This window comes from Giraffa tippelskirchi, chromosome 2, assembly GCF_054371585.1.
Source record: "Giraffa tippelskirchi isolate mGirTip1 chromosome 2, T2T-mGirTip1v1.2.pri, whole genome shotgun sequence".
In the NCBI taxonomy this organism is placed as follows: Eukaryota; Metazoa; Chordata; class Mammalia; order Artiodactyla; family Giraffidae; genus Giraffa; species Giraffa tippelskirchi.
The window spans coordinates 153,163,305-153,179,474 of NC_137276.1; the positions used below are offsets into that span (position 1 = coordinate 153,163,305).

Sequence of the window (16,170 nt, forward strand, 5' to 3'; positions counted from 1 at the left end):
GTATTTATGTACCACATATTCTTTACCCATTCATCTCTCGATGGACATTTAGGATGTTTCCGTGTCTTTGGCCTTGGTGTCTTCACATGTGCCAACATCTCTGCCAGGAAAGCTCTGTGCTCTCCTCTACATCATCCTAGCTCATGATTAGCATTGCCTTCCCTGACCTACTGACCTCAGTTAGCATTTCCCACTACAAACATCCATCATACCTTCTTTTATAACATTCAGCACTTCTAAAATTCCTTATTTAATATTTTTCTTCTTCACTAGACTGAAAGCTCCATAAGTCTAAAACCAACCCTACTGCTGTATTCCAACTACTAGGACAGTACTTAAATATATAGAAGGTTAGTAATAAATGTTAGTAGAATTAACAACAGGGAGAAACTTACTGTTGAAAATAAAGTTGAATATATGGCATGGATCTAGATTAGGGGTTGGCAGACTATGGCCTGTGGGCCAGACCTGGCTGGCTACTTGATTTTGTGAAGTTTTATTTCATGCCCATTTGGTTATGTCTTATTTATGGCTGCTTTTGCACAACAGTGGCAGAGTTGAGTAGTCACGACAGAGATTGTATGCTCTGCAGATCTGAAAATATTTACTGTATGGCCTTTTACAGGAAAAGTTTGCTAACCTCTGATCTACATTGTATAATAATTGCCCTAGATTGGTAAGGGGGAACCATCACAGGTTCTTAGGTAATTAAAGTGATATGATTAAAGTGACATTTTAGGAATAGCACTGTAGAAATAGCAAAAAGAACAGATTATAGGAGGTTGGAGGGAAATGAAGGGTTTTGCTCTTGTAATAAAGCAAGTGAAGTCTTTAGACAAGGATGGTTGCAATGAGAGTTAGGGATGGCATTTTGAAGGAAAGACAAGGCTTTTCATGGAGACTGAAGGACATAAAACATTGCATTTCTGGATTTGTATTTTAGAAGTATGACGTATTCAAAGAGTTAGGGTTAGGGAAGGATAGTGTTGGGTTGGATGTGAAGGTGAGACTTGAGTGGTATCTTTGGGAATGTTCTCTGGTCAGATTGGCAATCTAGGTCTGGGATGCAAATGTGAATTCCAGGATCGAGAAGGTAGTTGAAGCTGTGTAAATCAAAAGCGAGAGCATCCATAACATTGGTGGACACTCGTGTAAGGAAAAGGAAAACAAAGGCAATAGAAAGGAGGATCCTATAAAGGCATGTGGAGGTAAGTGGGGAAATAGAACAGTATGGCATCACACAAAAGACATAGGAGGAGAGGTTTCAGGACATTATCAGTTCCAGTGTAATACCAATACCAAAGAGAGATCAAGGAAGAAGACTGAAGGCAAGGCCACCAGATACGTAAAAATAGCTTTTTAGAAATGTTCAGAGGACTAATTATCAGCAGAATTGAAGTGGAAGCTGAATTATAGAGCGTTAAAGAAATGGGTTTCTAGAAGAACAGATTCACACTAGTGAGTACAGTGTTTGGTTGCAAGAGGAGAAAAGTTCTTAATTCTCTGTAAGAAGTAAATCCAGGGAAAATTTTTGTTTTTTGAAGATGGATAAGTCTGATAACCTGTCTGATAGCAAGAGGATAAAGGACCTTTCAAAGAAGTGATTAAATATATTAGCAGAGGAGGGGTAATATTAAGCAGTGATGGAGAGAGTAGGATTCAGAGTTTATACAGGTGAAGTGATTTTCTTTAGTAAAGACTTTATCCAATCTTAGAATAGTTAATGTTGGCCTTGATATTTTTGTTTATGAAACACTTTCGACATATGCAAGATACAGAACAATTTGGTGCTTTCTTATTTTCATTTTACAAATGAAACTGGAAGAATAAATGCTTTACCTTTGGTGACTCAGCTGTAATAGTGGAACTTGCTCTTAAACACGTGGTTGTAGATCTATGCTCCTTTTACCAGCGCCTTCTTTGTTACTGGGGAAGCGACTTAGGAAGTGAAGATGGGAGGACATGAAGGGCTCACATTAAACGGTCTCAGTTGTTTGTTATCTGGTGAGGTCAACATGACAAGTGATGGGACTCGAAGGCAAAGAGGAATTGGGACATAAAGGGAAAGAAGGACATCTAGGCCACTGCTATGGGAAGTATGCAAGAAAACCCAAGTTAAATTCAATGTCATGAGTTTCAGGCAGGTCACTGTATTGTGTCTGTCTTCTTCAGTGCTCTGTCACTTTGGAGCAGAAATAGAACAAATGATAAGGACAGTTGAAGATTATAGAGTGTATACATATGCATATATAAATAAAATATTAACACTTGAGGTTCTGGGAAATTTCAAGCTGTTTGAGCTATACTAATATCATATTTCAGAAAAGCCTAGTTTTGGTCACTGCAGCACCTTTTTTTCCTTTTAATGTACTTTTGTTTTACTTTTTTTACACCATGCCACTAATCCTATTTTATGCTTTAACTCGGGCTAAATACAGTTATTGATGTGATGAAGTTAGTTTGTTCTGTTACATTTGCCAGTACAGGCATACCCTGGGGATATTGTTGGTTCCGTTTCAGACCACTGCAATAAAGCAAATACTGCAATACAGTGAGTCACAGAAGTTGATTGGTTTCCCAGGGCATAGAAAAGTTATGTTTGCACTACGTTGTAGTCTTTTAAGTGTGTAATAATATTATCTCTAAAAAAAAAGCAGTGCACATACTTTAATTAAAAAATACTTTATTGCTTAAAAAAATCCAAAACAATTACAATAGTAACATCAAAGATCACTAATCATGGATTACTATAACAAATACAATAATACTGAAAAAGTTTGAACTACTGCAGAAATTACCAAAATGTGACACAGAGACAGGAAGCAAGCTAGCAAATGTTGTTGGAAAAATGGTGCCAATAGATTGACACAAGGTTGCCACAGACCTTCAGTTTGTAAAACACACAATATCTGGAAGCACAATAAAGTGAAGTGCATTTAAAACATGGTATGCTTAAACTGACAGCTTGACCACTGACCAGATATACCATGGAATTTACCAGATATACTACATACACTTGTGAGTGATATTTTTCATTTGTTTAATAGTTTCTTTAGTTATCAGTATTTTTGTTTTACCCATATTCTGAATGGAAATCATATTCTAGGTGGATTGACTAGTTGAGAAACTTTTTAAAGTCTTTCAAACAGTAGCTGATATTCAGGTTGTTTTTATTTCATCATCAGGTTAAGAGAGACGAATCTGGAGCGATACATGTTACTAAGCAAAAACATCTTCACCTATACTATGACCTCATCAACTTTACTGTGAGTATTATTGAAATAAAATATCCCCATTTAACTTTATGTAATTGTTTTGAGTCCATGTTGTGTTAAGGCTCCCAGGATTTCTGGCATAAACCATAACCTTTAGGATCATATAAAATGTGGACAGAAGTGAAGTCCTGCTTGTACTGAAAAAAGTCTTGACATTGGTGTGATGCCACACATTTTTATTATCCTTCAGCCTGCTGAACACTGGCAAGATCACCAAAAGTTTTCTTTAATATCTTGAATAGCTCAAAGGGTAGATCAGAATAATTTCTTCAGGATCATTGCCCGGCTTTCTTTGTGAACACATTTTAGTACTTCTGAGTATGTCCTCATTGGTTCAGGAGATACTATTTTCTTGTGGCTAAAAACTTTGCAGTGTTCTCTCTCTACCGTGCATCTCGGTCCTGAGCAACTTTTGGGTTTTTTTTTTTTAAAGATTATTTCCTTTTGTATCAATTTTTATAATGGATGATTTATTAATTTAGTTGCACATTGCTTTTTGAATCTCACAAACTTGATTTAGAAATAACACTTTTTTCCCATATACATCTCATGAAATAATTTTGTTCAACCTCTTCCCATGTATATTAGACAACAGTGTTTTGTCATTACCAGAATCCCTTGTGGAATTGTCTAACATATTTTTCTAGAATTCATCATTGTCACTTGCATTTAAGATGTTTGAGGTACATCTCTGTAGACATCTGCATATGATTCTGTCCCTGGAAAAAATTTCCCAACCACAAGTAGCCATTCTAATAGTAGGACAGTGGGTGTTTTTCATTTGTCCTGTGACATATTCATGATGTGACCGCTAACTGCATTGCTTTGTAAGTTACCTTTAAAAGGCTTGTTTACAACGTGTCAACACTTAAAATAGAGTCTAATCCCAAGAATAATTGCTAAACATGCTAACATTCTTGGTCATTCTTTTCTCTTAACCAGGTGACCTTTGAAAGCGTGTAAAGGCTAGTACTAAGTTTGTACAAGGCTGAATTATGTGTCTTTTCTGAATGGTACTTTGTTTCTCAAAGTAATCAAGAGAGCACATTACCAAAGTTCTTTGTAAATGGTTTGAGTGTCAAACTGTTTTCTAAGAGACAATGTATTTTTGAAAAACCAAACCCTTCCCTTACAGCAGCCACTGCAGTGATAAAGTATATACACATGTAGCATAGTTAAAATAGAAAAATTGATCCATTTTCAACTTGATTGTTTTTGATTGTTATTTGATTATGCAAATAATTTCTGAGCATGGGACGAGATCATATAAATAAACCAAAACTAGTATCAGAGAAAGTGCAGGGGAAATACTTTGTTCTGGCTAATTTAGAATTCTAATTGTGCAGATTTTAAGACTTCATTTATTTCTTGGGGAGGAATTGAGAATTTTCAAAAAAAATATTTTGAAAATAAATTTTATATATAACCTAAGAAATTTAATCAAAATGACATCCTTTAGCAGATTTTAACATTGTTATTACTTTTAAAATTGTAATGGCACTCATTAACAAATATTCAGGCTATATAGAGAAATAGAGCAAAGAACCCTGCCATAATTTGTAGGTATGTTTTGAAGGAAATACAAATTTTTTAAATAGTTTCCATTTTAAAATATGTAATATTTAAATGCTAATGATCATTCTTTGACCAGCCAAGTTTACGAGGTTTCATTCGCCATTTTGTTTGATTAATGTCAAAAACACTAGAAATGCAAAGTTGGTCACTTTTAAGTTATTGTGCCAATATACTACCTTTAAAAAAAATTTGATAAAAAACAATTTATCCCATAATATCTATTAGGGCTCTTAGTTAGCCTTCTTTTACATTATGAATCACTTTAATACCATCAAAACTCAATACTATGCTGTGCCCCTGCTGTTCTTTGGGCTGATACTGAGTAGTTCTTGCTGTGATTGTGTTGTCATCACGTGATTAATTACATGGTTAAGGTCCTCAACGTCATTTAACTGAGTGGCCAAACTTTCTTCTCGTCCTGGATGATGATGTGGGATGGGCCTCACTTTTGTATTTCTGTGTGCTTGAATTACAGTGGATAAACTCACGCACAATTGTGCTCTTGGACAGTGTAGAGAAGTTGCATGTGATTGATCGGCAAACTCAGGAGGAACTGGAAACAGTGGAGATCTCAGAAGTTCAGTTGGTCTATAATAGCAGCCATTTCAAGTCACTCGCCACTGGAGGAAACGTGAGCCAAGCGCTGGTAAGGGTAATCTGTTATTTTCGTATTGTTTTGATAAACTTGATATTTTTTTGTTGTTTTATTTTAAGAATTCTGAAGAGTTATCTTTATGTCTTGATGTTTCTTTGAAAACCACTAACTAGGTTGAAGTGGATGTGAATTTATTTGTAAGTATTCAAGAATGTGAATTAAAACAATAATTCTTGTTAGCTTCTATTCAGAAATGTGACTAATACCAAAGAATTTTAAGTTTTATACTAAAAATAATGAAGTGAAATTTAAAGCTCATAAGAAAGAAATTGTAAGAGCAAGATATTTTAGAAAGTTTTATGTGGTGACAACAAGCCTGATAGATTTAAGGGATTAAAGACTACAGAGACAGGTAGCTTGTAAGGCTTTGGAAGTATATGGATAATTGCTAAAGACTTGAACAGTATGAAGACTGTGGTCATTGAAAGGCAAAGAGAGCTTTGAGAGAAAAATTCTTTAGGAATGGGAGATAGATGAAATGTAGGAGTCTGCAGAGAAGAAAGACCTAAAAGTTATGCTTTTAGTATTAATTTTACTATATTTTAAGCAATGATATTGGCATTTAGCAATTTACACAGGTGTATGTGCCAAGTCTTTGCGACCCTATAGATTGTAGCCCGCCCGGCTCCTCTGTCCCTGGGATTGTCCAGGCAAAAATACTGGAGTGGGTTGCCATGCCCCTCTCCAGGGGATCTTCCCAACCCACATCTCTTATGTCTCCTGCATTGGCAGGGGGGTCCAGTTCAATTCCTGGGTCGGGAAGATCCACTGGAGATGGAATAGGTTACCCACTCCAGTATTCTTGGGCTTCCCCTGTGGCTCAGCTGATAAAGAATCTGCCTGCAATGCAGAAGACCTGGGTTCGATCCCTGGGTTGGGAAGATCCCCTGCAGAAGGGAAAGGCTACCCACTCCAGTATTCTGGCCTGGAGAATTCCATGGACTATGTAGTCCATGGGGTCACAAAGAGTCAGACAGGACGGAGCAACCTTCACTTCACTCTTTACCACTAGTGCCACCTGGGAAGCCCATTTACATAGGTAGTTTACAGTTAAGTTACTTGGAATTGTGATCTCATGTTTTCTAAGTCAGTAATCTTTAAGCGGGAAATTTAGACTCTTGTGGAGCTTCTCTGCATAATTTCTTGGAAAAAAATAGTAATGAAGGTCATATTTACGAGTGTCTACAGCGTAATATCTAGCCATTGCTCAAATCTCCTTGAGATATTAGAACTTCAGAGAATAAATATATGTGAAAGAGTCTTCCAGCATTTTCAGAATTTAGAAACTAGGAAAACCCAGAAGAAGAAATGGTAATTCAATAGAATTCACTAGGTTAAGAATAATTATTGTCCCACACTTAAATATTTTCTTTTGTCTGGAAGTGTAAAAGGGTCAGTCACTCGGTCATGTCTGACTCTTTGTGACCTCATGGACTGTAGCCCACCAGCTCCTCTGTCTGTGGAATACCCTGGCAAGAATACTGGAGTGGGTAGCCATTTCCTTCTCCAGGGGAATCTTCCTGGCCCAGGGATCAAACCTGGGTCTCCCACATTGAAAGTAGGTTCTTTTCCGTCTTAGCCACCAGGGAAGCCCCCAAATCAGCTCTCCCTGACTCCTAGCAACTGCAGCAGTGGTGGCGGTGGTGGCAGTGTGAGTGATTATTAAGAACACTGATAGACTTTGAACTTGTACTTTCAGCCATGATGGAATAGTGGGGACTGGATTTGCTCTCCTGTCTGGGAAAAAAAAAAAAATCAAGGAAAAAACCCAAAAAACAAAAACAGTAATTTTCAAGATATTAGTGAACTTGAAAATAGAACAATAGGATCTATCCAAAATAAAACAGAAAAAAATTAAGAAAAAAAAGTGTTAGTAACCAGTGAGGTAGTGTGAAGTAGCCTAATGTGTAGTAGAAATCTCTGAAGGAGAGGAGAGAAAAAATTAGAAGAAATAATGGTCAAAAACTTTAGAAAACAATAAACACAGAATTTCAAGAAGCTCAGTGAACCCAAACACAAGTGAAATGAACAGATTGATTCAAATGAATTGGAAAGAGGAAATATTAGAGCAGGCAGAGGAAAAAGACACATAAATGCAGAGGATCAGCAATAAGTGTAAGAGCAGATTTCTCATCTGACATAATCTGCAGCAGTCTCCAGAGAAAATATACCAAATGGCCAAAAAGCAGATGACAGGATATTCAACATCATTAATCATTATGGAAATGCAAATCCGAATCACAATGAGATACCACTTCATGCCTCCTGGGATGCTGCTGCTGCTGCTGCTACAATGCAGAAAAATTGGAACATTTCATATTTTGCTTGTTGGACATGGTGCAGCCACTGTAGAAAACATTTTGGCAGTTCCTTAAAATATTGAAGATTCCATGTGATAGAGCAATTCTATTCTTAGCTAGCTACTCAAGAGGAATGAAGCCATATCTCCACAAAAACACTTGTATACAGATGTTCATAGCAGTATTATTCATAATAGCCAAAAAGTCAAAACAGTCAAAATATCCACCAGCTGATAAATGGATAAGCAAAATATGGCATGTCCATGTAGTAGAATGCTATTCCTCAATTTAAAAAATGGACTATTGACACATGCTACAACATGGATGAACCTCAGAAATACTGTATTAAGTGAAAGAAGCCATATGGAAAGACCATGTATTGTTTGATTCTATTTATATGAAATGTCCAGAAAAGGTAAATTTATAGAGACAGATGTAGATTAATAGAACTGGGTCTAAGAGTAGGAATGAGAATTGACTGGAAGTGGGTAGAAGTTATCTTTGTGGAGTGATGGAAATATTCTGAAATTGGATTTTGGCGATGGTTGAACAACTGTACATTTACCAAAAAGTTACTGTATACTTAATGTGTGAATTTTATGGTATGTAAATTATACCTTAATATTGTCATTTAATAAAAGGAGTTGTTTAAAACAAAAGTAATGATATTTTGTGGCACATACTTAATGATATGTAGAAGTAATAGGATGACAGAAATAGTACATAGCAGGGAGTGGGGAGAAGGAAGTATATTACTGTAAAGTTCTTAACATTATACATCAAATAGTATATTATATAAATGTAGACTGAGATTAAAGCTGCATATTAAAGCTGCATATTATAAACACTAGAGTAGTCACTGAAAATGTATCCCTTTTTAAGTCAATAGTAGCAAAAAAATGGATGTTAAAAAATATTAAATTCAATGAAGCATAGAAAAAGAAGAGGTAGTACAGGTGGAAAACAATAAGATGATCTAAATCCAACTATATCAATAAATATAGGAAATGGAAGTTGTCTAAACATTTCAGTTGAAAGGCAGGGATTGTCAGACTGGATTTAAAAAAAGCAAGAACCAACTCTATGCTGTCTACAAAAAGCTCTCGTTAAATACAAAGTCATAGATAAGTTAAAAGTAAGAGGAAGGAAAAAGACATATTGTGCAAATACTGATAATTAGAATGGCTATTTTAATATCAGATTAAGTAGATTTCTGAGTAGGGAATATTGCCAGAGATAAAGAGAAATTTCAAATTGATAAAAATATTAATTCATCAAGAAGACATAATAATCTTAACAGAGCTTCAAAATATATGAGACAATAACAAATCTAAAAGGAGAAACAGACAAGTCCACAATTAGAGTTTGGAAAATTCAAAACTCCTTAATTAGTAATTAATAGAATAAGTAGACAGAAAACCACCAAGGGTATACAGAAGACTTAAAAAAAATTATTGACCAACTTGACGTAACTGATATTTACAGAGTATTCCACCCAGCAAAAGCAAATTACAAACTTTCTCAAGTGCAGATGGAGCATCCAATAAATTATATGCTAGGCCATAAAGCAAACAACAGTAAATTGTTGAAAAAATCATCTGGGTAAATCTGGAGAAAACTCAAATATTTGGAAATTAAGTAACACCTTTATAAATAACCCATAAGTCAAAGAAGAAATCTCTCAAAGGAAGTTAGAATATATTTTGAACTAAATGAAAGTGAAAATGCAGCATATAAAAATCTGTGGTCTCAGACAGCTCATACAGCTCAGCATCTTTGCATGAAACAAACAACCCAGTTAAAAAGTAGGCAGAAGATCTAAAAAGACATTTCTCCAAAGAAGACACACAGATGGCTCATAGGTACATGAAAGATGATCAACATTGCTCATTATTAGAGAAATGCAAATCGAAACAACACGAGGTTATCACCTCACACCAGTCAGAATGGCTAGCATCAAGGCATCTACAAATAATCAATGCTGGAGAGAGTTAGAGAAAAAGGAACCCTCCTGCACTTTTGGTGGAGATGTACATTGGTCCAGCCACTATGGAGAACAGTATGGAGGTTCCTTAAAATAGTAAACATAGAGTTACCATATGATCCATCAATCCCACTGCTGGACATATATCCAGAAAAAACTATCATTCAAAAAGATACATGAAGTCTAATGTTCATAGCACTATTTACAATAGCCACGACATGTTGTGTGTACATGGAAGCAACCTAAATGTTCATCGATAGATGAATGGATAAAGAAGATGTGGTGTATATATATATGCACAGAGACACACAGTGGAATATTACTCAGCTATAAGAATGCCAGATACAGCAATATAGATGTACCTAGAGATTATCATACTAAAGTAAACCAGAAAAAGCCAAATATCATATGATATCACTCATATGTGGAATTAAAAAAAATGATGCAAATAAACTTACTTACAAAAACAGAAACAGGCTCACAGACATAGAAAAACAAACTATGGTTACCAAAGGAGAGAGAGGGTAAGGATAATTAGGAATTTGAGATTAATATATGCATACTACTATATCTAAAATAGATAACCAACAGGGACCTACTGTATAGCACAAGGAACTGTATTCAATATTTTATAATGATCTATAAGGGAAAAGAATTTGAAAAAGAATATATATATGTAAAATAACTGAATCACTTTGCTGTGCACTTGAACTAACACAACATTGTAAATTAACTTCAAAAAAAATCTGGGGTCTGTAAGTCAATTTGAGGGTAATTTATAGCTTAAAATGGGCTTCCCTACTGGTAGCTCAGCTGGTAAAGAATCCACCTGCAATGTAGGAGACCCCAGTTTGATTCCTGGATCAGGAAGATCCCCTGGAGAAGGGATAGGCTACCCATTCTAGTATTCTTGGGCTTCCCTGGTGGCTCAGCTGGTAAAGAATCTGCCTGCAATAGGGAGACCTAGGTTCAATACCTGGATTGGGAAGATCCCCTGGAAAAGGGAATGGCTACCCACTCCAGTATTCTGACCTGGAGAATTCCATGGACTGTATAGTCCATGGGGTCACCAAGAGTTGGACACGAATGAGCGACTTTTACTTTCACTATAGCTTTAAATACCTTAAAAAAAAATCTCAAATTTGTAACCTAAGTTTCTATCTTAAAGAAACAGAGAAGAGCAAATAAACTTGAAGTATATTAAAGGAAGAAATAACAAAAGTGAACAGAAATCAGTTAAGTAGGAAATGGACAGAGAAACTGAAAGAAAATAAAGAATGTTTTTTTAAAAGATAAATAAAATTGATAAAACACTGGTGAGAGTAATTCAGAAAAAAGGTGCAGTTACTAATATCAGAAATGAGAGAGATACAATCACTGTGTAGTCTGAAAGTATTAAAAAGATAATATAAATAACTTTATGCCTAAAAAACAATTTTAGATGAAGTGGAAAAATTCTTTGAAAGGTACAGCTTACTAAAGCTGACCAAGAAGAAATGAAAATCTAAGGGGTTGTATGTTAGTTTGATTTCCTAGAAAGAAAATCCAGGCTTAGATAGCTTCACTAGTAAAGTCTATTATAATTAAGGAAAAAATACCAATTTTACATACAAATCTTTTTAAAAATAGAGAAAAAGGGAGCACATAGTTCTTTTTATGATGTCAGCTTACCGCTGATAATAAAACTGAAGACATTGCAATAAAGTATAATACAGACCAATGACCTCATGAGCAGAGAAGCAAAAATCTGTAAAATAGTAGTAAATAGAAATCAGCAATGTATAAAAAGCAGAATCATTATCAAATGGTATTTATCCAAGTCACACCCAGCTGGTTTAACATTCAAAAGTCAATGTAATTCACTATGTTAGTTTATTGTAAAAGAAAGGTCATAATAGCATTTCAAAAGATGTAGAAAAAGCATTTCACAAAATTCAGTATCCATTTCTGATAAAATTCTTAGCAAACTAGGAATAGAAGGGAGCTTCTTCGGCTTGATTAAAAAGAACATCTACAAAAATCCTACCACTAACATCGTACTTAAATTTAAAGTGGTGCTGCCAGAAACCCAGACTGAAAAAAAAGTGCGAAACCGTGATTCTGATCTTCTAGAGGAAATGTAGAAGCAGAGGAACATATTAAATGATTCCACTGGGATGCCATTAGCAAAATTCAGATAGTAGGAAACTCCAATGAGTAAGTGTTCTAGTGTCTTCAACAAATAAACTTCATGGAAAGTAAAGGACTGTGAGAGAATAGAGGCACAGTGACTCTTTTAAGAGATGTATCAGCCTGCTTCAGTGTGTGGCCCTTATTTGAGTCTTGACTTGAACAAATGAAATGCAGAAACAAAGAATAAAAATCTCAGTAACATTTGACATTTATGAGGCAATTTGAAATCCAAACACTGATCAGATATTTGATATTGAGGAATGACTGTTAATTTTTAAAAGTCTGTCAAGGAAATTGTGTGGTTATGTTAAAAAGGATTTATTATGCAAATACTGAATTTTTGTAAATGAGGTGTTCAAAATCTGATTCATGTCAGAATTATTACTGTGTTACAGAGGAGTCAGTGGGAATTATAGATGAAACAAGATTGAGCTTATAATTAATGAAGCTAGTTACTGGATACATTGGGTTCATTATTTTATTCTGTCTTTGTATATATTTTTGCTATTTCATAATAAGAAAAATTACTAGTTACCAGTTCTTGACCACATATATTTTGGAAGATTTATAAATACTACTGTACTTAAGCCTCTCAGAAACTGCATGGTTTTCAAAGATGGAAAACGCAGTGTCAGAACTTTGAAACTTGTTTAAACTGTGTCACCCAGTAGGTGACAGAGCCAAAATTTGCAACCCAGATTTATCAGGCAGTTATAAGTCTTGTTTCTATTTGCTGGGCTGTGCTGACTTTCATATACTGTGCTGCTTTATCTTCCTGTTTGCTTTTGTGTTTTTTGTTGATATTTATTTCAAAGAACTTGGAGGTATCATTTCAATTAGCCCTATTCTTTGCCAGAAGCAGTGACTACCTGTCATCCAGTTGTGGGCAGGTTGCAACAGTTTTTCTTTAGATTTAGAAGTTGTCATGTTCCTCCCTGTTTTGCATTACTCTGAAAGATAAAAAGACCATATACAAACAGAGAACTACTTTTTGCACTTTGTCTTTTCTGCCACTTCCACAGACACAGTGGTTCTCGACTGACATTTTTTCCCCCACTCACTCACAGGACGAAACTATATTGTCTCTGTAATCCACATTCTTGAAAATTTGAGACTTCTAATGCATGTAATTTTTACCTTAAAATTTTTTTTTTAGGCTTTGGTTGGAGAGAAGGCTTGCTATCAATCCATAAGTAGCTATGGTGGTCAGATCTTTTATTTGGGAACAAAAGTAAGTTCTTCCGCTTTGTGACTTGGCGTTTGTTTGTGTCAGGAGAGTTGGGGCTGAAGGAGGTTGCTGGTGAAGAGCAGTACATTACAAAGTGAATGCTGATCAGCAGTCATTGAAAACTTTGAAGGGTTAGATGATCATGATGTTTAATTATTTAAAAGATTGCCCCTTAATTTTATTGTAGGTTATTAGAAGATATTGAGTATAGTTCTCTGTACTGTACAACTAATTAATTTCCTCTACTTTTAGACATATTATATTTTTACTTTTGTTTAGGTTCTGGTTAATAGGATGCTTATTTTCTTTATTCAGAGGTATACTTTCTCAATCTTCCTTCACATTTATGTTTTCATGACCAGAAAGATAACTTTATCATATATATTTGTCATGTAATTAAGATGTGCTTTAAAAAAAAAAAAAAAAAAGAGATTAAGAGGGACAAAAAAAAAAAAAGAAAAAAAAAAAAGGTGTGCTTTAGTTTAGATCAGCTTGTGCTCACTCGCTCAATTGTGTCCAACTCTTTGCGACCCCATAGACTGTAGCCTGCCAGGCTCCTATGTCCATGGGATTTCCCAAGCAAGAATACTGGAGTGGGTTGCCATTCCCTCCCCTAGGGGATCTTCTCAACCCAGGAACTGAACCCATGTCTCCTGCATTTGGCAGGTGGATTCTTTACCACTGTACCACCTGGGAAGCCCTAAATCAGCTTAGGGTATATTATTAATAAAATGCATTGAGATATTTGACTTAGAATAGGAACTTTTTGTATATCAATTTGTCCCTTTTTTTTTTGAACTTTTTGTTTATCAATTTGTTTTTGTTTTTTAAAGCTTTTTGTGTATCAATTTGTTCCTTGGTTTTTTAAACTTAGCATCTTGGGAGATTGGATTTTCCTTCTTCTTTGTCCATAGAATGAACTCCTTGGACTATAGACTTATTCACTTTTAAATGTTTGATGTACTCTTTTTTTTTTTGTCCACGCCACATGGCATGTAGGATCTTAGTTCCCCAACCAGGGAGCAAACCTGCCTGCAGTAGAAGCATGGAGTGTTAACTACTGGAGTGCCAGGGAAGTCCCTGTTTTACTTTTTAATGTGGGCTCTTGAAGACCCTTTACTTTTAAGTGTAATATGAAATATTTTTACTTAAGAGATGTAAAATGAGATGTAGAACTGAGACAAATGTGTCTCTCAAATAAGTCTCTTGGAGATGATAAGTCTAATTTCCTTCTCATTTTCCAGTCTGTTTATGTGATGATGCTGAGGAGCTGGAGAGAGGTGAGTTCAGAGTAATTTTGTATGTTAGCACTATTGAATTGAGCACATCTTAGCATTTTTTGTTTTGACTTTGCAGAAAAAGATTATTTGGATTTGTGCTTTTTAATTTCAGAAGTGTACATCAAAACCATTCTAACTATCATATACTTGATTTGATAAAACTGACTAACTCACGAGAAGGTTTGGCTGTGTATATAGAAAATTCAAAATACTTGAATATAAGAGATATAAGAGATATAAGAGATCTTTCTCTCATGTAACAGCAGTCTGGAGGTACACAGTCTGTGGCTAATATGGCAGCTCCGTGGTCTTTGTCATACTACCCTATTTCATCATTCTTGTGTATGGATTCTAATCTCAAGGTTGTTTTATGTTCCAGTATAATTGCTGGAGCTCCAGCTGTTAAGTCCATATTCCAGGAAGGAGGAAACAAGAGAAGGCTGGCCCTGACCTTTTAAGGTCACAATCCAGAAATGTCCAGATAACACTTCCTCTTATCATTGGCCAGAAGTTAGTCACATGGCCCCAAGTGGCCACAGGAGAGTGTTAGAAATGTCCTTTAGCTGTCTAAAGGTTTATTGCTATCTCAAACAAACTTGGAATTTGTTATGAAGGAGGAGGGAGTGAATGGATATTGTGGCAACTAGCTGTTTTTGCTCCAGCAACATTCTAGCTGTTTCCTCTTTTCAGGTTTAGGCTGTAGCTCCTTATACCAACTTATACAGTCACTGTACTATCCAGTGCTTTACGAAATTGTTTTCCTTGGAAATAAGATAGTCACATGGTTATTGGAATAATTTTAGCTACTAAGCAACAACTTCTGGAAAGACACTAGGTAGAATAGGAATTTTTACTGGTGATTGGTCAGACAAAGGGGTGTGGTTTCTCTCATTTATTCATTTTAGAGAGTGGATCACCTCTTGAAACAAGACTGTCTTACAGAAGCTTTGGCTCTGGCCTGGTCTTTCCATGAAGGAAAAGCAAAAGCAGTAGTAGGTAAGTCAACAGAACACTGGTATAGTTGGTACTGCTTTTCTGGAGCAGAGAAAATGAATAATATTAATCATTCACAGAACACTTTTGACTTAGTGTTCAAGTGTTTTATAAGCAAGATGTTATCAGACCTTACAGATTTTCAGGAAAAAGGGTTAATGACAAGTACAGGATATAGAATTTTAAATGTCACTTTTAAAATTCATTTCATAAGGAAAACTTAACTGTTAGAACAAAAGGAAAGTACACTGACATGCTGTCTGGTCCAGTCAATGGGAGGTGTTCCTGTTATGGCATATTACCCAACATTTTGCTTCCTAGATTTGTTATATCTATTGTTAGCATAGGTTATCAATAGAAGACCAGAGCAGTTTCACTCCTGAAGATGTGGATTAACTTTGGGTTTATGCTGGGTTTTGCTTCCCTGCAGGATTATCAGGGGATGCCAGTAAGCGAAAGGCTATTGTTGCAGATAGGGTGAGTATTTTAATAGGGTCTTTACTGGGGTACATCTTGGGTGTGATTAGGTAAATGACTACAGTCAAGAAGAGAGTATATAAAAAAAGCAAATCAGATGATAATTCCTTGGTGTTACTGTGAATGCTTTTGTAAATTCCTTCTTATTGCCTTTTCTTTTTTCCCTTGCTCACTCTTTAATGAAGATTATAAATAGTGAAATAGCCAGAAGACAGCAGACAGGAGGAGGAA

At 35.4% G+C, this 16,170-nt stretch overlaps 1 protein-coding gene across 50 annotated transcripts in view; it reads left to right on the forward strand.

Moving 5' to 3' along the window:
• Positions 1 to 16,170, forward strand: part of VPS8 (VPS8 subunit of CORVET complex) — a 378,806-nt gene that overhangs the window by 140,171 nt on the left and 222,465 nt on the right. For 43 of the 50 annotated variants that reach the window (XM_081571329.1, XM_081571349.1, XM_081571332.1 and 40 more), the window contains 6 exons: positions 3,186 to 3,266; positions 5,326 to 5,496; positions 13,118 to 13,192; positions 14,434 to 14,469; positions 15,375 to 15,465; positions 15,893 to 15,939. In XM_081571329.1, coding sequence (XP_081427455.1) covers positions 3,186 to 3,266; positions 5,326 to 5,496; positions 13,118 to 13,192; positions 14,434 to 14,469; positions 15,375 to 15,465; positions 15,893 to 15,939 — 501 coding nt within the window. The remainder of the gene's footprint in view (positions 1 to 3,185; positions 3,267 to 5,325; positions 5,497 to 13,117; positions 13,193 to 14,433; positions 14,470 to 15,374; positions 15,466 to 15,892; positions 15,940 to 16,170) is intronic. The other 7 variants (XM_081571352.1, XM_081571353.1, XM_081571354.1 and 4 more) reach the window with 1 other exon arrangement.